Source organism: Sus scrofa, chromosome 1, assembly GCF_000003025.6.
Source record: "Sus scrofa isolate TJ Tabasco breed Duroc chromosome 1, Sscrofa11.1, whole genome shotgun sequence".
NCBI lineage: Eukaryota > Metazoa > Chordata > Mammalia > Artiodactyla > Suidae > Sus > Sus scrofa.
In genome coordinates, this window is record NC_010443.5 from 274,011,356 (window position 1) to 274,036,517 (window position 25,162).

General features: G+C 61.9%; 1 protein-coding gene across 1 annotated transcript in view; it reads left to right on the forward strand.

Annotated features, from left to right (window-relative positions):
- COL5A1 (collagen, type V, alpha 1) overlaps positions 1-25,162 on the forward strand; it is a 149,046-nt gene that overhangs the window by 77,137 nt on the left and 46,747 nt on the right. The window contains 19 exon segments of the mRNA NM_001014971.1: positions 463-537; positions 1,341-1,433; positions 2,959-3,015; positions 3,838-3,891; positions 4,228-4,281; positions 7,025-7,078; positions 8,304-8,357; positions 9,471-9,524; positions 11,518-11,562; positions 13,144-13,153; positions 13,156-13,196; positions 14,127-14,171; positions 14,657-14,710; positions 14,951-14,995; positions 15,629-15,682; positions 20,643-20,687; positions 20,980-21,033; positions 23,278-23,322; positions 24,822-24,875. Coding sequence (NP_001014971.1) covers positions 463-537; positions 1,341-1,433; positions 2,959-3,015; positions 3,838-3,891; positions 4,228-4,281; positions 7,025-7,078; positions 8,304-8,357; positions 9,471-9,524; positions 11,518-11,562; positions 13,144-13,153; positions 13,156-13,196; positions 14,127-14,171; positions 14,657-14,710; positions 14,951-14,995; positions 15,629-15,682; positions 20,643-20,687; positions 20,980-21,033; positions 23,278-23,322; positions 24,822-24,875 — 987 coding nt within the window.

Below are 25,162 nucleotides of genomic sequence, written 5' to 3' on the forward strand. Positions count from 1 at the left end.
TTGGCTCCTCTTGGCGTCTCTGTCCTCGAGTCTGTCCCAGAGCGTGGATGCTTCCTGTCTGACAGGGTGGCGGTGTGCAAGGAGGAGCCCCCCGCTGACCACGGACCCACTGGACCTCTGAGCGGCCAGGGCTCAGGTGTCCTTGGGCTGCCCTGATGGTCCGTGGGACAGCTGGAGGGGCCGTTCCTGGGACACAGAAGCCCTGACACCCCCCCACCTCCCACAGTGTCCCCCCCTTTCCATCCCTGACCCTCTGGATCTGCTCAGCACCCCCTCCCCATGTCCTTAGCCCATGGGGACTTCACTCGGACCCCTCCCCTGGGCTTGGGGTCTGGAGATTCCACGCCCGGGTCCTGTGCTTGTCCAGCGTGTGTCCTGGGGCCCTGGATCTGACTCGCATCTCGCCGAGCCCGGCTCCATCCCTGTGCACTGACCTGGCTCTCTCGGCCCCTCTGTCCACAGGGTCCCCCTGGACGCCCGGGCCTTCCTGGGGCCGACGGGCTGCCCGGCCCTCCTGGAACCATGCTCATGCTGCCTGTGAGTGCCCTTCCTTCTGGGGGGGGCGGGGGGCAGGGCTCGGGGCTCGACGTGCGACGCGGAGTGAGGCCCTGGGCTGTTTCCGAGGGGTCGATCCCCCAGCCACAGACCAGCTCCAGCCTGGGTCAGCTGTCCTGTAGAAATAGGGTCCCTGTGTGCCCGGCGGGGGCGGGGGAGGCGGGTGTGCTGCGGACACAGCCGAGTGGACCCCAGGGTCAAGGTCTCCACCTCTGCCGGCGTCCAGGGCTGGCCCCTCCGAGAGGGAGTGGAGCCCAGTCCTGCGGGGGCACCTGTCTCCGTCACACACCCGCCCCCTCCACTCAGGCCCGCGCCAGCCCGTCCCTCCTCGACCTCGACCTGCTCATGACCTTGGGGGTCTGCGGAGGAGCCGGGGCCACCTCCCTCCCGGGAGCCCAGGCTGGGGGCGACTGTGTGGAGGGCTGGGCTGGACTGTGTGGAGGCCGTGCCTGGAAACTGGCACTGCCCCGCTTGGCCTCAGCGCAGGCATTTGCATGGGCCCTGGGCGTTTCCTCGTAACAAGTAGGAGCTGGGGGTCTTGGGGAGATGCCGCAGACAGCAGGAGGGCAGGGCCTCTGGGTGGCCCCGGGGCTGAAATGGCAGGAGCGATGCAGCAACTCTGTGCCCTGTGAGCAGGAGGGCATCTGGGGCTGGAGGCAGCCCAGCCAGACCCTCCAAGACCCTGCTGTCACTGGAGAGGCCAACGGGCACTGCCTCGGCCCTGGGGTCCAGAGTGGGCACCCACATCGGTGAGCCCTTGGTGACCCCAAGTCTTACACCTGCAGTTCCGGTTTGGAGGGGGCGGCGATGCGGGCTCCAAAGGACCCATGGTCTCAGCGCAGGAGTCCCAAGCTCAAGCCATCCTCCAGCAGGCTCGGGTGAGTGGGGCCGGGGACGGGGCCCAGGGCCCAGCCCCTTGGGGCTCGGAGCCCAGCTTGGAGGGAAGCCTCTCTTTTCTCCTTGGCTGTCCTCACCTGTCGGGGAGTCAGGACCTTGCAGGGGTCCTGTCATCCGTGTGCATTTGGAGAGGTGGGAGAGGTTTTTCAGGGGTTCCTTGTCCACACTGGGGTCCAGGTTCCCGGATAAGAACACAGCAGCTGAGCCAAGAGGCCCCTGCCGGCCCACATGCCCTCTCAGCGGTCTGCTGCCCTCCCTGGGCCTGGGGATGGAGAGAAACCCCATGTGACCCTGGAAGGGGTCCCTCTGAGGGGGCTGGCGGAGCCCAACACCTCTGGGAGCGCCTCTGGGCCCCACAGCCCTCCCTCAGCCTGGGTTGGGGGTGGGCATGGCACATTTGCCTCCTGCATGCTCTGCTCCTGGCAAATTAGCAGATGAGCGAATTGGGTTTTTAATTGACGAGGCTCCAGATTGCTGATTGCCTGTGATAAGAGTCAGAGCCACCCTGTGGGGTGGGCAAGCCTGCAGGGGAGAGCCCGTAACAGGCATCACGAGATGCCGCTCAGTCGTGCCTTGTTTGGGCAATATTTATGCCGCTCTGGCGGCAGATAGATGCTAATGATCAGAGCGCGTGGATAATTAATTGCGGGCCGTGAGCACGGAGTCGTTGCCATGGAACAAATTGCCGTGTGATGCAATCAGCGCGTAACAAGCCCCATCGCTGCCACCGGATGTCGCGGCCCTTCTGGCGGGTGGCCTCTGAATCTGTGTGTTTCGATTGATGCCAAGTGGGTGACGGGCTTCTGAGAGGGGTTTATGACAAAATCTTCCAAGATTAAAATGGCATCATGCCCATAGATAGAGCTGCATAGGGGGCAGAAGAGGCCCTGTGAGAAGCAGGTTGGAGTTCCCATTGCGGCTCAGTGGGTTAAGAACCCGACATAGTGTCCATGAGGATATGGGTTCAATCCCTGGCCTCGCTCAGTGGCTTAAGGATCCAGCATTGCTGTGAGCTGTGATGTAGGTTGCAGATGTGGCTCGGATCTTATGCTGCTGTGGCTGTGGTGGAGGCCGGCAGCTGCAGCTCCGATTCGACCCCTAGCCTGGGAACTTCCCTATGCCTCGGGTGTGGCCATCAAAAAAAAAGAAAGAAAAAAGCAGGTTGAATCGTGCAGGGCAGCTGGGAGTGGCCTGGGCACGTGTCCAGGTGGGGCCTCGGGGACTGGGGCTCCACGGTTGCCTCTTCGGGCCGTGAACACGCAGGCGGGTGGAGCGCCCGCCGCAAAGCGGGGGGTGAGCATGACCTGGCTTCCGCCTCTGCGTCCCTTTCGTCCCTCTCGTGGTTGGTGCCGGGATCCCCAGAGGAGCGGAGGGGGTGGGCCTGGCGCCCCTGTGCCCTTCTCCCCAGAGGCTCCTGTCCGCGGCCCCGCTTCTCCCGTCGCCCCCTTCCCGCTTAGGATGGAGGGGAACCAGCCGTTTCTCAGCGGGTCCCCCTTTTTCTTGCAGCTGGCGTTGAGGGGGCCGGCCGGCCCCATGGGTCTTACTGGGAGACCCGGCCCCATGGTAAGTCATCCTGGGGGGCTGGGGGGGTGGCTGGGGGCTGCCTCTCGCCATCCCCTGCCTGTTAGGCTCCGGGCTCACCCGGTCAGCGGGCAGTTTAAGCTGCCATCCCTGCTCTCGGGTGGGTGGGGAGGACCCGGGGGGCGGGGCCTGCAGTGGGGGCGGGGCTAGGAGCCCTCACACTTGCACTCTGACCCCGGGGGCTCCAAGGTTCTCTCTCTGGAGGCTGTCATTGTCGTCTCTAGTTAGTCAAGACTGCCTCAGTGGGGGGCAGACTCTGACCCTAGGCGCCCCGCCCCCCGGACCCCTGCTGCAGGAATGGTGAACAGCGTGCCCCAGGCACACCTGGCCAGGGGGCAGGAGGTGTGGTGGCAACGAGGCCAGGCGTGCAGCCCCTACGGTTTGCAAGGAGCCGGAGGATTGAAGCACACACCCGTGTGCCCGGAGGGTGGGCCTGGCCCCCGGTCTGCGTCTGCTCCTCGCCCGTTGGCTGGTGCAGGGCGGTCACCACGTCTGGGGAGCTTGCCCTGTGATAGGCGAGGGTGTCCACGGGTGGCCCTGGGCTGTGATAGACGGGGCCCAGTTCATCCTGGAGAGGAGCCCCGTCTGAGCTCCCGGCCTCGCGCAGGCCGTGGTCCAGGGTCTCCCTCAAACCGGCAACAGATGCGGACCTGGAGGTGGTCCTGCCTGTCCCTCGGGCTCCGTCTGCCGGCCCACAGGGGGCCCTGCCCGGGGCGGTCCTGTGTCCTTTCCGCCCCCCCAGCCCTCCCGCCACCCCTGCAGCCGGTACCGCGCGGCATCCACTAACCAGACGTGTCTCCCCAGGGCCCTCCTGGGAGCGGAGGTCTGAAGGGCGAGCCGGGAGACATGGGGCCTCAGGTACGTGCCACCTCGCCTTTCTCTCTAAGGGCACCGCGGAAGGCGGGAGGGGCCCAGACGCTGCGTTTCCCCGGGACGTCGGTGGGAGCTGCCGGGGCGCAGGGCACAGCGGGTGTGGAGTCTCGGCCGTGTCTGTGGCGGCAGGAACGGGCTGGCTGTTTCCGTCCCTGCCATCCCTTGGGGCAGCCGGCCCTGTGTCCTGTCCCGGAGTTGCCCACGTGCTGGCAGCAGGGATGGCAGCTGTGGGCCTGGTGGACAAGCACGGGGACAAGGCTTTGCTTTTTCTTCTGAAAAATGCAGATTTACTCCTGACCTTTGCCCTCTGTTTCTGGACAGGGTCCCCGAGGGGTGCAGGGCCCGCCCGGCCCGGCAGGAAAGCCTGGAAGAAGGGTGAGTGTTTGGGGGGCGGTGACAGCGGCTGGGCCGCGATGGGCAGGCATCTGCAGCGCGTTTGCCCTGAACACTGCGTCCTGCAGGCCGGGCTCCCCTCCCTTCACGGGGTGCATCTGCCTCCAAGGCTGGCTGGTCCCTTTCTGAGGGGCGGATACAGGGACCCCACCCCCAGCTCCTGTCCCCAGCAAGGGAACCTAGTTTAAAAAAATTTTTTTTTTAATTTTAAACACGTTGTAAAACGTTATATTGAAGTGTAGCAAAGTGACTCAGCTGAACCTGTATCTTCTTCATCGTATGCTTTTCCATGATGCTTTATCCCAGGATATCAAATGTAGTCCCCTGTGCTGTGTCCGGCAGGACCTTGGTGTTTGTCCATCCTTTGCATCTGAGCCCAAACTCCCAATCCCCCCCCCACCCCTTGGCAACCACGAGTCTGTCCTGTCTGTGAATCTGTTTCTAACAAACATTTTTAATTAAAGCAATGTCCCGGGCCCCTGAGAGCACACGTGCGGAGATGAAATTATCCGTGGCCCCTATTTATCTGGGACGGCCTCGTGTCTCTAGAAATGGCTTTGCTTTGGAGGACACGGCCTGGCGGCCGCTCGGCACCCCTTCTCCCCAACACCGCCGGCACCTCACCTGTGTGTCTGGCCTCCTGGCTTCTTGGCTTGGGGTGCAGTTCCAGCGGGTGGAACCGGGCTGCTTCCGAATGACTGTGGCCGCTGACCGAGGGCGTGCATTTATAACCCAATATAAAGTAATGAATCCCAGCCAGACGAACTCGGGAAATCCTCATTAACCCACATTAGGCTCTAGCAAGTGGCTCTTTTCAACACAGAAATGTTTCTACTGAGTGAAAAAAAACCTTTTTCTTTATATGTTGCCTTTCAGCTGACATGACCCTCTACCAGGGGAAGTGGCCACTTAGCTGCCTGTTCCCGCTCTAGCTGAGTGTATATGAGACCAAAGCGAGCAATGCCTCGGTGGTGAACACGGCCTCCATCCCAGAGTCAGTCGTAGTTAAGAGGGACGTGGCGGAGCGAGCCTCCGTCAGGCATGGCTGTCTCATGCAGCCCCCCGAGGCGCCAGTTCGCAGATGGTGGAGGAGCCCAACCCAGGGACAAGGCAGAGGGGCCACTGGAACATCCTGACAGGGCTGGAATTCAGTGGTTCTCGGGAGGCAGGCGGTTTATCTAGCATCCGGTTCTGAAGACGGTTTTATTGCCTTGAGCTTTTTTCATTTTTTAGTTTTACTGAAGTGCAGTTGATTACAAGGTCGTGATTGTCTCTGCTGCACAGCGAAGAGATTCAGATGTACACACTCCCACGTCCATTCTCTTTCGGATTCTTTCCATGTTTTTTCTTTTTCCCACATAGCTCATCCCAGAATACTGGGTAGCGTTCCCTGTGCTAGACAGCTGCTGAGGGTTTTTTGGTATCTCTGTAAATACGTCTCGTCAAGTTTCCCTGGAAACAGTTTCTCAGGCAGGAGGTGAAAATGGGGAGCCATGGGGGGGGATGTTTGTAACGTGACTGGGGGCAGAGACCCGTGCCAGGGCTGCGGACCCCGGCAGGCGGCTGGAGAGGACGGGACGGCGTGAGGGGCTCGGGGCGGGGGGCGGGGGCTGGTCTTTAGTTCTGGGTCCAGCGGCCATGAGGAGCCTCTGGCCGTGTGCTCAGCGTGTCCTGCTGTGCAGTCTTTGTCATCTTTTCTGACCAAGTCCCCGTGATTTCTGGAAGTGCATGGAAGTCGGGGGAGCTCCCCCTTGGCCCTGTGCTCTCAGGGTCGTGTCTGCACTTGGCCTGGAGCTGCCTTGCCTGGGCGCCTTTCCTGAGATGCCTTCATCCTTGGCTGCACCTCGTGACCTTTCACCTGGGGCGCGGGCCGTCCGCCGGGGGCCCTCCTGGACCCTCGCCTCTTCCTGGTTATATACGGGGCCTCCCTGCCCGTCGGCGCACCTGGTGCCCAGGGGGCCTCTGCTCAGGTGTCTGTGGCAGAGCTGCTGTGGATCTGGGCCGGGGCTTCACATGCAGCTGCCTGACGTACAAGTTTGCACCTGTCCCGGTCCCTGTCCCGTCTGGGTGGCCTCACGCCTGGCGGCCTCTCTGTGCTGGCTGGGCGTCTTTACTGGGGACCCTGGCTGGTCCAGGCCCTTCCTTCAGCCCCAGGTGGGGATGACAGGCTGGCCTCTGTGGCTGGAAAGAGTGACCACGGAGTGGCCCTCGGGCACGGAGGGGCGTGCTTACTGTCGAGACCCTGCCTGGGGGCGGCCGTGTGGCCTCCGTGAGCCAGGCCACCCTCCGGGCCTCCGCTTCCTCCCCTGTCAGTCGGGTGCTTTCTCTCGCCCTTCTGTTCTCTGGGCCGGGCTGTCCCTGAATGTCCAGCTGGTGGACGGACCACACGCTGACGTCAGGGGCAGGCTCTCCCCTGCATCCCAAAGCGGGTCCCACAGACCCACACAGCCCGTCGGTCACCCTCCACCACCGTCTTACGACTCCGCACCCTCACCTCCAAACGCGGCGTCGGGGGCAGTGCGTTAGCCCTGCGGTGCGGTTCCGGGCGGCGAGGCGGAAAAGACCAGAACCTCACGTGAGGCGAATTGAGCCCCAGGCTCCGGGTCTGGGTCCGCCAGGTCGGCCTGGCCTCCGGGGCCGCGGACTCCTTGCCTGGCATCTCAGGAAGCCACCGCTGGGGGAGCCGGCCACTGCTCTGCACTGACAGCCTGCCCCTCCGTTCCAGGGCCGCGCTGGCAGCGACGGAGCCAGGGGGATGCCCGGACAGACCGGCCCCAAGGTAGGCGACACTGACCCACCACCTCCTGGTGGCCGCGTCAGCATCTTCACTGTCGTCCGTTGTCCACACAGGGTTATTTGACAGATGCAGGTAGATGCTGGCCCCCGGGGTAGGACCTGGGGGGAGGCAGGGTCAGCTTGGGTCAGTCCCCCTGGCATCTTGACCTGAAGACAGGGGTTGGCGGGGCGACTTTCAAGAGCCACTCCCAAGTCCATGGGCAGCAAGTCCTCTTGCCCCTGTGGGGGATGTTTGAGCTCCCTGGAGTTGACGGGAGCGAGCAGACAGGGCTGACGGGTGAGTGCAGAGATCAGGGCGGGCGTGGAGAAAATCCGCCCCGGGCTGCCCCTGCTGGAGCCCAGGGGAACCCCGCTGCTTCCTGGCTGCCGGGGTTGGGGGCCTCATCCCTTGGTCCCCGACGTTGGGATGGAACTGGCCCCGTCTTCCACCCTTCCTGCTCTGCTCGGGCAGAGTTTGTCCAAGGCCGTGCAAGGCGCTCGGGGAGGTGTCAGTTCTCTCCAGCGAGGACTCCACACTGGGGACAGCAGCTGTTTTTCTCTGGAGGGGGAGCAGGGCAGGGGTCCCCAAACCCTGCCCCCCGTAACGGCGTCCTGAGCTAACGAGAGGCTTTGGTCTTCAGGGTCCCGCGCCAATAGAGGAGAAAGTTCCTGAATCTGTCTGGGTAGATTAGCGTCTTTTCAACAACAAAAGTGTTGGAGCCTCAACATGGCCTGTAACACCCACGAGGCAGGGAGCTGGGCTCCAGGAGGCAGCCTGGGTGGCGGAAGGGAGGCTGGCAGGGAGCTGGGGGGCCCTCGGGCCGGTGGCAGTGCTGAGCCATCCGCCAGATGGGCAGCTCACCTGCCGTGTGCGGGCGGCAGGTATCGCTCTGGACCCCAAGGGTGTCGTGATAGGGAGCAGACAGCAGGTGCGGTGCGCGCACACACACACACAGACACACACACACATGCTGGCTTTGCAGCCTCACCCCAAACACTGGGGTCTCAGGACCGCCCACTGTCTGGCTCCGGGATAGAAGCCAGGTCTCTGTCTGCAGCCTCCGTGGTGTTTGGGGGAGGGAGACAGGGTACAGACCCCGGGCTGTGGGCGAGTGGCGAGGGGCAGCCCATGGCACCTCCGGGTTCCTGGGACACTGATGCCATCCAGAGGTGGGCACCTGGGTGGGGGCTGTGTGCTGCTTGGGCTGAGCTGCCCTCTGTCCTTGCAGGGTGACCGCGGCTTCGATGGCCTGGCTGGACTACCGGGAGAGAAGGGCCACCGGGTAAGTGGTTCCTGTCCGGGAGGCGCGGGAGGGGTCCTGGTGGGCAGCGTTTCTCAGGAGGGCTCCCGGGGAAGCCTTAGGCTTCTGGGGGTGGGCCCTCAATTCCAGAGGGTCCCCAGACGAGCCTCATGGCCGTGGGGGCGTGGAGGTGGACGCGGGCGTGCCGTCTCTGGGGATGGAGGGTCAGACCAAGGGGAGCGGATTTCTCTCTGCGGCCCATGGCCAAAGAGCCGGCGGGGGTCCTGCAGGGACGAGGCGGGAGGGAGGTGCCCTCCTGGGAAGTGTTGGTACGGACCTAGCACACCTGCAGGAGGCCCATGGGCTGCCCTTGCGGGAGCGGCCAAGGGCACTTCGCCCCGTTAAAGGGCAGCTCTAGGAGGCGGACGGTCCCAAAGGCCGTCCCGTGGATGCGGCCGGGGTGTGCGCTGCGGGGGCTGCCCGTTTCCTCGCCCGCTTCGAGGCGTCGCCGCCTGATGCTCTTGGCAGCTCCTCGGGCGTTTCCTCCCTTTCCCATGTTCTTTGGCAAAGATGACGCCGCTCTCGTGTTCCGGCACATCCTGGACACGCAGGCACACGTGTGTGTCCATGCACACATCCACGCACACACACACACGCTGTTGGTCTTGTCGTGAGGGTCCCCCGTCACGTCCAGATGCCCTGAGACTTGGCCGTTGTGATTTCGCCCAGTGCTCATGTGGGAGGCGGAGTGAAGGTGGGCACTGCTCAGGGCCAGTCTGCCGGGCTGACTGATGAGCACGTATTGAGCGCCAACGGTGTGCGAGGCCGGCTGCAGGGCGGGAGGTGGACCCTCACAGCCCAGGGCAGTGGTGCTCTCAGCGCTCCCTGAGCCCGGACCCCGCCTCTGTGTCCCGGGGCGCCCGCTGTCCTGGGCGAGGGTCTAGCAAACCCGCCTCCAGGACACCAAGTCCCCAGTGAGAGTCCGACAGCCGGCAGTGCCCGGTCGCCCCGCTGGCACTGCCTCCCAGGGGTCCTCTGTGACTCTGGGAAAGTCGTGGGGTGGGGGTGGGATTTTCAGTCTCGGAAGCAGAGAAGAACAGGAGGGGGGGCTGGAGACAGCCTGGGTGTCTAATCTGACTCCGCTTGGCCCCTTAGGGTGACCCTGGTCCTTCCGGCCCCCCGGGGCCTCCCGGGGACGACGGAGAAAGGGTACGTATCCCGCTGCGTGACGGCCGCGTCTGCTGCCTGTCTCCTTGGTAAAAACTGTGCAAGATGTCCCGGCAGTGATGAGGCCTGCGTGGGGGGTCCGGGGGTGGGCAGCGCAGGGCTGACCTCCAGAGAAGAGACTGCAGGCCTCCACCCTGCCGACGTGGCGGGTCTCAGGAAGAGACAGGTGCCCAGGCCACGCAGGAAAGATGGCCCAGCCGATGAGCTCTGGGTGTGCGGGAGGAGCAGGCGGGCACAGCGAGGGGCACGGCTTGGGAACTGGGCAGAGGGCGAGATGGAGAGGACCCAGAAGATGCCTGTCCTTGGCTCTGGAGCGGGGGACAAAGAGACAGGAGTGTGTGGTCGGAGCGGGGAGGGGCACAGCCATCCGAGGCCTGGGCTGGCGTGGACGCTCAGGCAGGCTCGGCCCCGAGTCCCCGTTTTGTCAGGGGCGTCCTTAGGGCAGGGGGGCTGCAGGCGAGGCCTGGCCTTGAGATTACAGCACAGCTATCCCGGGTTGTGGGTGTTTAAGCCCCCCTCCCTCTGCCCCAGCCACTCAGGGGGTTTCTTCAGGTGAGAGGGAACGCTTTAGAAGCCCTGGGGCCTGGGAGGAGGACCAGGCCGCTGCTGACAGCTCTCGCGCTGCTGTGGTCAGGGCACCGGCTCCTGTCTGGGCTGCAGCGCCGTCCACTGTAGGATGGGGGGGGTCCTCCAAATGTCCCTGCTTCTGGAATTCTGCCCCGTGTGTGTGTGTGAGTATGTGCCCTGTGCAGGGCTGTGTGTGTGCACGTGCCTCGTGAGTGGGTGGGTGTGAGTGTGTGAGCGTGAACGCGTGCGGCTCCTGCGTGCGCGCAGGCAGTCATGGTGCACGCACGCGTGTAGCTCTGAGCGTGCCTGCGTGTGCGGTGGAGGAGGGCAGGGGCAGCGCCTGGGTGGAAGACGCAGAGAGCTGCCGGGCGGCTCCTGGTTGTGAACCAGTCAGGCCAGGGCAGCATCTCCTCCTAGAGCCAGGAGGAAAAGTCTCCTCTTGCTTTGCTCCCCCGGCTGTGTTTAGGGCCTTTGGGGTTGTCCGGGGCTTCCAGCGGTTCTCCCGGAATCCCTCCCTACCCCAGTTTCCGTCATTCACCTACCCCCGTCTATCTGTCTGTCTGTCCACCCACTCACTCATCTAACACCGTCCATCCACGCAGCCATCCATCCATGTATTATCTATCTAGACGTCTGCCGTCATCCATCTGTACGTCGAACCTTCCATCATCCATTCTTCCGCCCGTCATCTGTCTCTACTGGTTTAGCCATCCATCTGTTTATCTAGCCATCCATTGATCACCTGTCTACCCATCTGTCTGTCTTCTATGTAGCCACCCGTCCACCGTCTTTGTCTTCATCCATCCACTCATCCATCCATCCATAGATCGTCGGTGTATCATCCATGTGTCCACCCACCATCTTTGTATCTATCTGTCCACCCCCACCCATCTATCCATCCATCATCCATCTGTCCATTTATCATCTGCCCAATCTGTCCATCCATCTATCCACCCATCCATCCATCTCTCATCCATCATCTATTTATCTCTCTATCCATCTATCCATCCGTCGATCCATCTGTCCATCTATCATCTATCATTTATCCTTCTGTCATCCATCCATCCATCCATCCATCCATCATCTTTCTCTGTCTAGTTTCTGTTGTGCCATCTCTCATCTCTACCTTTGCCCAGCAGGTAACCAGTGGTTCTTCCTGCCCAGCTTCCCCTTCACTGGGGCTGTGGTTTCTGAGCTCCTGAGAAGAGTGTGCCAGAGCCCCAGGTGTCACCTTTTACCTGCAGCCTCTGGGAGTGGGGACATTCCGGGCTTCCCTGCTGGCACAGGGTCTGGCCTATGTGGAAGCAGCCCCAGGCCAGAGAGCCCTGCACAGAGGAGGGAAGATTGTGTCCCTGGTGTCCAGGCTTCATGGCTTGTCCCTAAAATCATGCTCTTTCCTCCCCCACAGGGCGACGATGGAGAAGTCGGGCCCAGGGGGCTGCCCGGGGAGCCCGTAAGTCTGCTAACTGTGGGGGATTCTGTCGCCTCCTTCATGCGCTCGCCAGAACTGGGGATTAACTCAGAGCGTAGATTAGAGAGGGCTCAGCTTTGAGACCGACACACCTGGGCCTCCTGGGGGAGGCGTGGAGGAGAACCTGGGGAGGGGGGCGGCACAACTCTAGGGACTCAGGCTTCGCCTTTGCCAGGGGAAGGGGGTGGCCAGGCCCCTGAGGGCTGTGGTTGGGACTCCAGGGTGCAGACATGGTGGGATTCCAGGGTCCATGATGGTAGGTGTCTAGGGTCCATCCTGGTGGGTGTTCAGGGTCCATGATGGTGCGGGTTCAGGTCTGTGTTGGTGGGTGTTCCGGTCCATCCTGGTGGGCGTCCGGAGGCAGTCACAGAGCTGCCACACTCCGAGACTGCGTGGGGTCCTCCAGGAGCGCGCCCCTGCCTGGGCGTCGCAAAGCTCTTTTCCCCAAACTGACTTCTCTCGAAGGCCAGAGCCGATTTGCTCAGTGACAGAAGAACCTTAATTGCGTTTCACTTACTGTTACTTTCAAACATCTCGTTTTCCTCTCCACATCCACGCGGCCACATGCGCCGGAGATGTTAATTGTGGAGAAATATTGCAGACGCTGCAGGGGGAGAGCCCGGGCTGGGCGTGTGCTCCGCTCGCTCGGGACTGAATTGGACCCTGGGTGTCTGCTGAGCCACTAAGGAGAATTCCTCAACACAGCCCTCCTCTTAGTGGGCGTCTAGGTGATGGCGTCTCGGTTGTTAGCTTCCAAAAGACACTGGTGTGACCAGGTGTAAAGTGACGAAGGGGTCCCTGAAGTGGCACTGTCCGTGGGGAGGCTTCTCTTCTGCTGCATCTGAAAAGCTTCCATCAAAATTAGGGGCACTGGAGTCTCTCTGCCTGGGCGACAGGCTCCAGAGCGCCCCGGCCTGGGGGAAGGTGGGGCGGCCAGGATGCAGGCTCGGTGGCCAATAATGCCCGCGGTGTCACCTTTCAATTCTTGTGACCTGTCCTCGGGTCAGGGCTGCCTTGGGGCTGTGTCCCCTCCCCTTGCGCCTGGGTGGTGCCCCTTCCAGCCAGGGAGGGGTGCTGAGCCCTTGGCCAAGTGGCCATCCCGGAGGAGACCTGGGCTCCTGGCTTCTTCGCGAGCCTGTCGTCACCAGGTTCCCGTCAGAGCCCTGGAACCTCCTGCCTGTGTTCCCCCCGCCCCCCCATCCTCGGGCTGTGGTGCACGGAGGGACTCGGCGGGAGCTGCTAACGAGCCTGGACACTCCCCATGCAGCAGCGTGTAACCCTGACCGTGGCCTCCGCTGGAGGGGTTTTGTGTCCATCTGTCACCTTGTAGGACTCCCCTTTCCCCAGCCCTATCAATCCGAGGTGCTCCTGCCTCTGGTTCTCAGGGCCCAGGTAGAGCTGGGGTGGGGGTTAGTGAGGCTCTGGAGCAAGGAAGAGGGGGTGTTGGTCACGTCCCTGGGAGACCTGCCTCTCAGCACAGAGGCTCCGGGAAGAGGGGGGCCGGGGGCGGGGCGCTGGGATTCCTGGCGGGGTCTGAACCCACCTTGCTCTTTCCGCTTGCAGGGGCCGCGTGGTTGCTGGGGCCGAAGGGGCCCCCGGGCCCTCCAGGACCTCCTGTAAGTGCTTTGTGTGTGTCTGTCCCTTCTCTGCCCTCGAGACCCCATTGCCCAGCTTGTGGCCCACTCGGGCCTGGGGCAGCTCACCACTCTGACCCTGTGCACGCCGCCCGGGCTGGCGCGAGGTGCCCACAGGGCCCTGATGCTCGTCCACGGGAGGAAGGCCTCGGCAGGTGTGGGCTGGCAGGTGGAGGCACAGAGGCCAGCTGGTCTTGTACTTCCTTTTTTTTTTTTTTTTGCCATTTCTTGGGCCGCTCCTGTGGCATATGGAGGTTCCCAGGCTAGGGGTCTAATCGGAGCTGTAGCTGCCGGCCTACACCAGAGCCACAGCACACCAGATCCAAGCCACGTCTGCGACCTACACCACAGCTCACGGCAATGCCGGATCCTTAACCCACTGAGCAAGGGCAGGGATCGAACCCACAACTTCATGGTTCCTAGTCAGATTCATTAGTCCCTGAGCCACAGCGGGAACTCCTGGCCTTGCACTTCTGCTGCCACTGGCTTTGTCCCTTTCCCGCACACGGCCTGTGCTGTCCTGAACGGTAACCAGGACGCCCGGCTCCTCCCTGGAAAGCACTGCCCGCCTCCAGCGGCATCTTGGAACATCCTGGAAGGAGGCAGAAGCCCGTGTTTCTGGCGGAGGTCTTTCTGGCGGGGCTCTGTTGGGGGGCAGTAGCGGGAGTGGCTTCCCCAGGGCCAGCCCCTCGCCCTGCTTTCTGAGAACGCGGGGCTGTGCACAGGATGCTGGGGCCTGGCAGCCCCGTTAACCCCGAGCCGATCTAGGGATTCTTTGGGGTCCGACTTTCTCGCATTCCCAGGGGCCGTGCCGTCCTCCGCCAGGCGGCGGCCAGGGCTCAGGCCGCGTCGAGCGGCGTTTTCTGTTGAGCTTTGTGAATTCTCAGTCCCTTTCATTTCACTGTCGTCCAGGGTGTGACGGGAACGGATGGCCAGCCAGGCCCGAAAGGCAACGTGGTGAGTCGGGGGTCCCGCGGCAGAGGAGGGGATCCGTACACCCAAACCGCAGGGGGTCGTGACGGGGGGGCGAGGTGCAGGCCTCCATCGGGCAGCGAGGGCTGAGGTCCTGTGGCTGGTGCTCGCTCTGTCCAGAGCCTGACCACATGGGGGGGTGCTTTCTCACTGTGCCTGGCCAGCTGGCAGTGGGCACGTGCGGTGACAGTGTCCACCAAGAGTTCTCATGGGCTGGGTCTATTTCAAGGGCCTGGGAGACTTTAGTTGGCCTGGCGATTTGGGAATTTTCTGCCAAATGAATTATTTTCTGGGAGTGCCCAGGCAGCGGCCTGCTGTGCCTTCTGACTGTAAGCACACGCTCCTTGCCTGGAGGCCCCGGGCCTGGCTCCCTGGCCTCCCCCAGGGCTCCGGCCTCCCCGCCTGGGCATCAGAGCTGACTTCAGCCCCATCCAGACCTCTCTTCAGTGTCTTGCTTGTGTTTCCTTCAGGGACCCCAGGGAGAGCCCGGTCCCCCCGGACAGCAGGGTAATCCAGGTGCCCAGGTGAGTGAGCGGGCAGATTCCTGGGCAGCGGGAGGGGCGGGTCTGCGGTGCCCGGGGCCAGAGTGGCCAGAGTGCTGCCCGTGCTGCTGGTCAGCCCAGCAGGGCCTGCTTCCTGGAGGTGCCCTAGAGCTGGGGTGGCACCAAGACGCAGCAGAGTGTCTGGGAGGGTGGGTGGAGGGCAGGGAGGGGCTCTGAGTCAACCAGTCCCCCGACCCTTCCTCCTCACTCTCTCCCTCCCAGGGTCTCCCAGGCCCCCAGGGAGCCATCGGTCCACCGGGAGAAAAGGTAGGTGGCCGATGGGGCAGAGGGGCACCCCTGCCTGCCTGCCTGGGGTGCATCTCCTTCTCCTCCCTCCCTCCCCGCCCGCCTTCTCCAGCTTTGTACTGAATTGCCAGATTCAGGAAGAAAAACGGACGTAGGATGCTGGGTTAAATTTGAACTCTGCGGATTGTCTGAAGTCCAGATTTAACTGGGCATCTCCTTTTGGTGGTGTTTTCTTTTCATTTTTGCTGCATTTAGCAACCCTGAATTTATCCCCGGCACCCCCAATGCTGGGGAGAGAACTGGAGTTGGAGCCCTCGCAGGGCTTGGGGACCAGGGCACGCAGCCCCTCAGTGGGGACCAGCCCAGTTTCCTCCAAGGGGTGGTTTCCGGTGGGGCTGTTTGAGCCGCGCCCCCACCTTCACTTGATGGGTGATTCTGCTCCCAGAGCGGATCCTGCAGGCTCTGGGAGCAGCGAAGGGCAGAGGTCTGTGGTCCTGGGAGCTTGGCAGCCAGCGGGAGCAGGTGCCTCTGAGCGTCCTTTTCAGCAGATACTTTTGAGCAGAACAGTTGAAAAGTAGCTTTGGGGCATGTGGAGAGGGTGGGCAGTGAGGGAGCCCCCAGCACGTCTGCTCACGTGTGTCTGGTTTGTTCCAGGGTCCCCTGGGTAAACCAGGCCTCCCAGGAATGCCCGGCGCCGACGGACCCCCGGTGAGTGCCCCTGCCCCCCCACCCCTTCACGCCTCCTGTCCTGTGTCCCCCCAGGGGTGGGGGCCAGAAACCCAGGGCAAGCCACCCTGCCTTGCTCTCCAGATGCCGTACGCACACGGCCCGCGTCTCCTCGTCCACCCCTGTCCGCAAGGGCCTGTCTACACAGCGATTGCTCAGTCATTACTGGGTTTGGACACGCTTTCCATGACGTGTTTCCACCAAAGGCGGTGATTGTGTGAATAGGGCTGGTAGTTATTTATCAGGTTTGCTGCTTCCTCATCAGCACCTGGCCCGGGCTCCTCGCAATCGCGGGTGTCGCCAGCGCCCGGTGTATTTTTAGCCGTCACGCCCTGAGGGGGTGGCGATTAACCGTGCTCGTGATGTGTGAGCCTGCGGCTGTGGAGCCAAAGTAGGTGCCGCCTGGAAAGAGGGAGTTAGTGACAAATCCAGTCTGTGGCCAAGCTGCGAAGGGAGGGGCGGGGAGGCGACAAACGCTGGGCATGAGCCTATCTGCGCCCACCTGCCACGATTGGTGTGGGTCGCTGGTGGGGTTTTTGTGTCTTGGTTATTTTTAGTGTACCCAGTTGATGCTGAAGAGAGAGCCTATTTCGGAAAACGAGATTAGCCACATCAATTATTTCAGACGGTTGCTTTGGTGTTTTGATAACCCCATGAAAGAATGCACCAGGCCGATACACGCACCGTGAGTCCGTGAGTCGGGGACGGGCGCGGCACGCGCGTCTCCGCTTTCACGGCTGAGAATCCTCTGGGCCAGGGAATCGCAGGTCCCCGAAGGTCCATCTTTACCTGAACCACCAGCTCCCCATCTCATTCTGCCCGCACAACTTTGAAAGCTCCGTCTCCCGGGCGTCTGGGGCTCGGATGCCAGAGATGACTATTTTGCAATATGTCTTGGACGCCCCTTTTAATTGCATTTATACCTAATTGCATCTTCTACTCACAGCATAGCTTGTTATGGACAATTAGGACGATAAATAAAATGACCACAGAAGAAAACCAGCTCTGGTCCCATCCCCCCGGGTTAAGCCCTGACAGCAGGCAGAGGTCCATCCTTCCAGGCTTCTGTTTGTGTGTCTTCTGCAATATTGAACATACAGGAGCATTTCTGGCCGTGGCTCGTGGCAGTGGCCAGGCCGGGGCACTGCAGGGAGGAGATGGCGCGGCCGTCTCCCACAGACACTCCGTTTCTCTTCCCCCAACTGTTACACTTCCCTCGCTCTCTCTTTCTTTCTTTCTTTCTTTCTTAGGGCTGCACCCGCGCATGTGGAGGTTCCCAGCAGGGGTTGAATCAGAGCTGCACCAGCCTACACCACAGCCACAGCAACACGGGATCTGAACCACGTCTGCAACCTACACCACAGCTCACGGCAACACCAGATCCTTAACCCACTGAGGGAGACCAGAGATTGAACCCGGGTCCTCATGGATGATGGTCAGCTTCTCACCCTGCTGAGCCACAAAGGGAATTCCTATTACACCTTAGTTATTTATTTATTTTATTTATTGCTGCGCCCGTGGCACATGGAAGCTCCTGGACCAGGGATTGAATCGGAGCCACAGGTGCGGCAAGGTGGATCCTTAAACCTGCCGCACTGGGATTGAACCCGGGGTCAGGGACGGAACCCGAGTGGCTGCATTCAGTTTCTTAACCCACCATGCCACAGTGGGAACTCCTGCTACACTTTAAAATGTGAGTGTGCGGTAGCCCCAAGGGAGTGTTTCTGTGCTGGGTCAGCGCTGAAGATGCTTAAAGCGGAAGACAAAACATCGACCCTGCAGGCCTGGGGAGCGGAGCCCTTTTGTCGTAGGTGGCCCTGGAGGAGGAGCGGGATTTAAAAACGCTTTCCCTCCAGTGGCAGCACCCTTGTTGACTGACCTTAAAGAGAGGCCTTGTTCCTTTTGCCTCTTCCGTTGGTTGGGGTTTTGGCTTAAGAAAGAAAGGACAGAGCTCGGGTGGCTCAGTGGATTAAAGACCCGGCATAGTGTCTGGGAGGAGGCGGGTTCCATCCCTGGCCTCGCCCAGTGGGTTAAAGGGTCCGGCGTGGCTGTGGCTGTGGTGCGGGCCGGCAGTGGCAGCTCTGATCCGACCCCGAGCCTGGGAACCTCCACATGCTCCAGGTTCTGCAGGAAGGAAAGGAGGGAGGGAAGATTGATTTCAAGACGTCGAGATGTGAAAGGGGTTTCACGGCCGCCTGGGGGGCTGGAAGCACGCCTCGAAGTCATGTGGTTAATGAATCACGGCTCGTGGGAATATTACGGAGCCGGGAAAAATCAAATTCCAGTGCATTTCGTAACAGGAGAAGATGCTCCTGTTATGATGGTAATTTAAAAAATACATCATATGCTGCCAGTTTTGCATGCAAATGAGCCGGGAAAGTAGATTACCTGCAGCAAACATCGCACCCCCGGCCCCAGGTGCTGCGCGTGGGGAGGTCATGAGGGCTTTAATTTTCTCTTCCACGTGCCTGCTGATCCCCGGCAAAGTCTATTTCTTTTTTCATCAGAATATATCCAGTGCAAATAACTTAAGCTTTATTATTTTTCCATTTGTCTTCAATGAACGTATATCACTTTTTAAATCAGAAACACATCAAATCTCTGTATCTTAGGCTTTATTACATGTCCACGATGCACGTTTCCAGAACGCTGGGGAACTGCCGACAAGGAGAGAGAGGGCAGAAACGGCCTGGCTGGAAACCGGTGTTCTGGCTCTGCTGTGTTTATGTTCTGCCCTTTTTCTGTTCAAACGTTTGTAAGAAGTGAGCTTTGTGTCCCCCCCAAAAAACTGCTCTCATCCCGGAAATTCAGCTTAGAAGGCACCCTAGAAGCTTGGCCTCAGCTCCAGCTCCAGCGATCGCTGTAGTTGGTGGCTCTTCGTACCCCCTCCGAGAGGCTGCAGTCAGGAATTCCCGCTAGAGCTCCACCCTGTAAGCGAGGACTTGGCCCCCCGAGGGGTCCGCTCCCCTCCCCCACGACCGAGGTGGGGGTCTGCCCACATGTGTGTCCCTGGGGTCCGGCCTTCGCCGCCCACAGCCACCCATCCGCAGTTCCCGCAGAGAAAATTCTGGGTTTGATGGGAACTAAAAAAGGCCCCTAGGGGAGTTCCCAGTGTAACTCAGCAGGTTAGGAACCCAGCACCTAGTGGATCTCCTGGGCACAGTGGGTTAAGGACCCGGTGTTGCCATGAGCTGTGCTGTAGGTCACAGACGCAGCTCGGATCCTGCATCGCTGTGGCTGTGGTGTAGGCCGGCAGCTACAGCTCCGATTCACCCTTAGCCTGGGAACTTCCTCATGCCTCAAGTGTGGCCCTAAAGAGAAAAATAAATTAAAGACAAAACAAAAACACCCTTGGGAGATCCCTGGTGGCTTAGTGGGTTAAGGATCCAGCATAGTCACTGCTGTCCTGCAGGTTCCATCCCTGGCCCGGGAACGTCCACAGGCCACGGGTCTGGCCAATTAATAAATAAATTTAAAAAATAGCCCATGGAGAGCCCAGTGGCAGAGGAGCAGCCCCCCTCTCCCCCTGCCCTTCTGGCCGTCCTGAGGCAGGATCTCCTGGGCACAGTTTGGGTGCAGCCCTGCCAGCATGGATGTTGGCGCTGAGAGCCTCCTTCTGGCAAGGCGGGTGGCGGGCAGGGTGTCCCCTCCAGGCCCGGGCAGCAGGCCTGGTCCTACCTGGTGCCTGATTGTTCTCAAGGGCTCCCCGAGGGCACCCCACACTGCAGAAGAATTTCTATGCGCTCCCCTCCCATGGCCACCCCCATAGGCTGTTTGCTGTGGCATCACATCCAGTTCATGACTAATGAAAATAAAAAAGAACACACACAGAGTTCCCGGCATGGCTCAGTGGGTTAAGAACCCGACATAGTGCCATGAGGATGCAGGTTCGATCCCTGGCCTCACTCGGTGGGTCAAGGATCCAGCGTTGCCACAAGCTGTGGTGTAGGTCACAGATGCGGCTTGGATCTGGCGTGGCTGTGGCTGTGGGGTACACCCTGCAGCTTCAGCTCTGATTCAGCCCCTGGCCTGGGAACTTCCATGTGCTGCAGGTGCGCCCCCCCCCTCCAAAAAAAAAAAAAAAAGACACAGACAAGTCATTTATCCGAATTGAGGAGTTCTGTGTCTTCAGGATATGCCGCTGTGCTTTACAAGCAGAGCCCTAGAACTTTAGAGCCGTCGAGCTGAAGGAGCAGCCAGCCCACCCTGTCATTTCACACACGAGAACGAGGAGGCCCAGAGAGGGCGTGGACTTCCCCAAGGTCACACAGCGGGCCCGCGATGGAGCCAGGCCTCTCTTACCGGAATCCTGGCGTAGGACTGTATTTCCAGACGGAAAACACTTGTGTGTCTGTTTTTACCATCTGTGTTTGGGTCATGAACTCAGAGGCTTGAACCTAGTGACCAGCTCGGGTCAGAGAGTCGGAGATGTTCAAGTTCCTGAGAACGGAATGGGTGGGGGCCAGGGTAGACGGGGCAGGGACCGAGGGGCCACCAGCGGTTCCCCTGGGCCTCAGCTCTGCATCGCTGGGGTTGGGGGGTAGTCTCCCCTGTTCCCAGCTTCCCTCTCCATCTGTGTCACCTGGTGGGGGGGAGGGGTTGAAGCCCTAGGGTGCACTGGGGTGCCGGACATCTGGTCCCACTTCACTATCCTTGTTTGACGGGATGGCTTTGAGCAAATGCCCCTGTGGTCACTGTTCCCACCCACAGCCCTCGGGGGGCGGGCTCCAGCTGAGCCAGGCGACACTGGGGCACACTGGGGTCTAGAGCCCATTTGCGGGTGTCCAGTCACGACCCCACCGCTGTTGCGGGTCCCGGCGTGATTCCCGTTTTACAGGTGAAGCAGCGGAGCCCCGATCCTGGCTAAGACGGCGGCGGGGGGCGGGGCAGGCCAGCTTCCTCAGTGGTCACTGACTAACACTGACCTTCTCTTCCCCGACAGGGGCACCCCGGCAAGGAAGGCCCCCCTGGAGAGAAAGGAGGCCAGGTGGGTCCCTGCCCCGCCCTCGGCCCCCCAGCATCTTCTGCGGGAAGGACAGGGACACCCCACTCAGAAGGGCAGCCGCCCCTGTTCTCACCCAGCAGGAGACATCCCTGGGGCCCGCTGTCCCCATGGGGCTGGGCGCAGTGCCCTGTGGGTCTGACCTGAACGTCCGCTCTGCCCGTAGCAGGAGGGCGGTTTGCTGGGGGCAGGCGAGCTCTCTGGGTCGTGCGGAAGGACCTAGCCCTCTGCCATCCCCCCTGAGAGGGGGCTAACACACTTTCCCCTCTGCTTTCAGGGTCCGCCTGGCCCCCAGGGCCCGATCGGCTACCCGGGTCCCCGCGGAGTCAAGGTGAGCGTCTGAGAGCCTCAGGTCCTCCTGGAGGTCAAGGCTGGGACTGGCGGGCACGGCGGCGTGTCCTGTTTTAGGTTCTGCCTGCCTCCTGCTCATGCTGGGGGCGCCCTGCTCTGGGAGGTTGGGTCCCAGGATGTGAGCAGCAGATGGGGCCAGCAGGGCCAGCGGGACACTCCTGAGACAGCAGAGAAGTGGACATTCCAAGGACAAGGGCAGAGAGACGCCCCAGGTCCCAGCCTTAGACGGGCGGCTTCTCCCTGAGGCCGACTTTTGGCCGGCTTGGCGCCCGTGCGTGTTGAAGGGCGGTGATTTATCAGCCGTGCTGACTGGGTGAGCTCTGTGCGTGTTTATGTTACAAATTCCTGTTGCATAAAGCGTTGTCACCCATGCCAGCTACCCTACATGGCTAACCGCGTGGCGCCGCTTCTGGGAGCTGGAAAGGTGTCTGCTCCGAAATGGTAGCGTTGGATGCTCTTATCTGGTTGGACGGATTAAAATTCACCGTGACACAAGCAGTCCTGTTAGGTGGAGAAGCGGAGGGTTCAAGGGAAAGCGAGGCTGAACGCTCATTCCGTGGGAAGCAGACTCTCATCCCCAGGGGCCGGGAAGCAACAGCGGAGCCCACGCCCGCTGTGCCCCGAGGGCAGGGCCTGGGAGCCGCCCTCCCCTCCCCCCAGCACCTTGACGTCCTGGCCTTCAAGCGTCCCCTGGCTGCCCTCCCACCTGTCCCTTCTTGGGGTCTGTTTGGGCAAATCAAACCCACCCTCCCTGAGCTGGGAGGGGGTGGGCTGGCAGAAGACCCCTCAGGATGGATGCGCTCGGGGCCTTGGCAAGCCCGGGCCTCCTCTGCGCCCTCACACCACTGGCAAGGCAGTTCCTGGCACTGGGCTCTTCTGTGACCTTTGCTGTCACTCCCGAGAGTGGGACGGCCAGGGCCGTGGCGGGCACTCTGGTCCAGGGCTTCTCCCTGCTGGGGATGCCCGGAGATGTTTCCGATTGTCCCGACCTGGAGGGGCTGCTGTCATCTGGAGGGTGGAGGTGGGGCGGTGCTGTTGGGCCCCCTGTGCTGCCCGGGGCAGCCCTGAAGGAAAGAGCCATCCAGCCCCAAAGGCAATGGTGCCCAGGTCCCCGTCCCCTGGACTTGGACGTGTCTAAGACCGCAAACTTTAGGTCTGGGAGGGAGCCTAGTGACTCTGTCCCACCGTCTTGGTTTGAAAGGATGTGGGCTGGGCCAGAACCCCCGCGGCTTCGAGGTACCTGCTCCCCGCCCCGTGCCGAAGCGGACGCTGCCCTGAGGCCAATGGAGCCAGGGTGCAGGCTGAGCCGGCTCTCCTCTCGTGTCTGTCTGACCCTGTCCCCCAGTCCCTGGCCCCTCCCCAGCTTTTGTCAGGTCCCCCCGCTGGGGCCTTGGGGGAAAAAGGCTCAGAACTGCGACTTCTCTGCTAGGGTCTTGCTGCAAGAGAGCAGCTAGCAGCTTGAGGGTCTGGGGGATGGGGAGGGGGCGGCCCCGCCATCCTGGCTGCAGCCTCACATGAATGGGCCCCCCCCACCCCGCCTCTCCAGGGCTGCTGGGCAGGTGGCCTGAGGACGCCTCGGGGCGAGTTCTGTGCCCTGCTGAGGGGGGTGGGGCTGTCACCTCCATCCCAGGGGCGGGTTGGTCACCTGGTCCAGCAGGTGGGAGCAGGGAGGCGAGGACCAGCTTGTCCTGCTCTGATGGTGCCTGTTTCGCACGAGGTGAGGCGCGTCCTGAGCAGGCACAGTGACGGCCGTGGTGGCCAGTGTCCTTGGTCGTGGTGAATAATAGTGCGGGCATCAGTGATGATGCCAGCAGAGGACGCAGATAACCAGATGGCACACAGCTGCCTTTACTGAGTGCCTGCTACGTGCCAGGCACGGTCCCCAGGGCTTTGCAGGGCCCCCTCCCACCAGCAGTGATGGGGTGACACTTGTCATCACCCCCACTTTCCAAGCAGACGTCAGGGACCCTGTCAGAGGCCACGAGCCTGAGCTCAGGTCTTAGAGAGACAAATGTTGCTGGAAGAGGGCAGGTGTCAGTGGGGGGCGGGCGCACCTCGTAGCTCTCCCCCCGCCCCCATGGTGGGGACACTGGGTGGGAGCTCATCTGGGAGGACAGCGGGCGCGGCGTCGGCTGCTGGCGCTCCGCCTTCCTCGGGGCAGGGTCAGGCCTGTCTCTTGCGAGGGTCCGGCTTGTGGCCGCTCATCATTCCTCTGTTTGCACAGGGGGCAGATGGCATCCGTGGTCTGAAGGGCACCAAGGGCGAGAAGGTGAGTGTCCCCCCTCTTCCCACAGGGGCTCAGCCCTGAGCTGGATTCTGTCTGGTGGCCCCATGGGTGACAAGTCTCCAGGAACGCCAGCGGCGTGAGGCTGAGGTCACCCCTGGGTATCAGGGGAAGGCTGCCACCCTGGGGACAGACTCTGAGAGGCAAAGCTCCCAACCGAGGGTCCGGGGCTCTGCGCCCCCTGCCCGAGGCCAAGGCCCTGGCCCAGATCCGTGCATAGCCCCTGACTCTCTGCAGAGACCACAGACGCCACTCGCACGGCAGCTGCAAACGGGTCCACTGAGTTCAGTGTCCTTCCTGGGCGAGGGCGATGGAGGCTCCCAAGGGCAGAGGGTCCTATGAAGCAGGCGTGCCCCCGGCTGGGCGAGTTTCAGGCCCCCGTATCTCTGGCCTGCGGTCCCACCGGGCCCAGGATCTCTGCCCCGGGGAAGGTGGCTTCCTCAAGCCCAGAGGTGTGGACATATATCTTGTCACCCTTGTCCCTTAGGTCCAGACTGGGCTGCTCGAGAAAATGGTGATGGGGCTGCAGGGTGGACGGCTCTTGGTGGGGCTGTGCTCTCTGTCCCCAAGGGGCCACAGAAGGCAGCCTGAGGCCATTCCAGGGGTAGGGGTGGGGGGCCTTCTCCCAGGACCTAAGTCTTATCATGGCCACGGCCCATGAGGGCGGGCACTTAACTGAACGCGGGTATAGGTGGCGGGCCAGCGGGCTGGGGAGGACCAAGTTCACATCGTGTCTCAGAAGGCCCGAGTTCCCACTGTGGCTCAGGGGTTAAGAACCTGACCTAGTGTCCATGAGGATGTGGGTTCGATCCCTGGCCTCGCTCTGTGGGTTAAGGGTCTGGCGTTGCTGTGGCTGTGGGGTAGGCCGGCAGCTGGAGCTCCGATTTCACCCCCTAGCCTGGGGACCTCCATATGCCACAGGAGCGACCCTAAAAAGAAAGAAAAAAAGAAAGCAAGTTGCCCTAAGCTCCCTGCCGCTCTTGACCCTGGCGACCTGGCTGGGTTTCCCAGTCCCCTTCATCTCTATCCCCCAGAGCAGGTGGATGAGGTCAGGACGCGGCCCTGGACGCTAAGAAGGAGGTGAAAGCCGAGCCCCCCACCCCATGAAGCGTCCAGGGGGTCTCTCTCTGGTTTTCGGGTTGGGCAAGTCCAGCCCGGGGACCAGGGACGGCAGATCCCTGGCATATTGAATCCACCACATTCACAAATAGCACAGATGTGTGCCGCTTCCTGGTGAGACGCGGGACCTGAGAGCCGCAGGCCCCCCGCTTGCCCGCCGCCCGGCCTGGCAGCAGGACGGCGCACGTCCAGGACCGTTCCCGCGATGCCAGTTCCTTCTGGGGCTCCTCCCGCAAGGCTGTCAGGAGCAGTCCCGTTCCTCCGGGGGGCTTTTCCACCCAGCGCCCCGCCTCTCAGAGGCTCTGGGTGGGGGACCTGGCCGGTGGGCTCTCTCATCCAGACGAGGCTCCCTTGGCCCCATGCAGGGTGAAGACGGCTTTCCTGGCTTCAAAGGCGACATGGGCATCAAGGGTGACAGGGTGAGTTTTTCAGGGCAGGTAGGGGGGGCTGAGGGAGGGGCTGAAGGGCAGCGTCTCATACAGTGGTGACACCTCGGGGAGGCTCCTGGCCACCTCAGGGACAGCAGGGAGCTGAGGCCGGCTCTCTGCCTCCTCCTCAGCCTCTAGCCTGAAGCCGTGGCCCTGGGCCCTGGTGCTAACCCTCCTTACGGGTCAGCTGTGGTCCCCTGACCCCTCTGCCCTGTGTCCTGACCTTGTCCACGAGGCCGATACCCTGGTTTACAGGGCAATTCTTTGGCTCAAGAAGG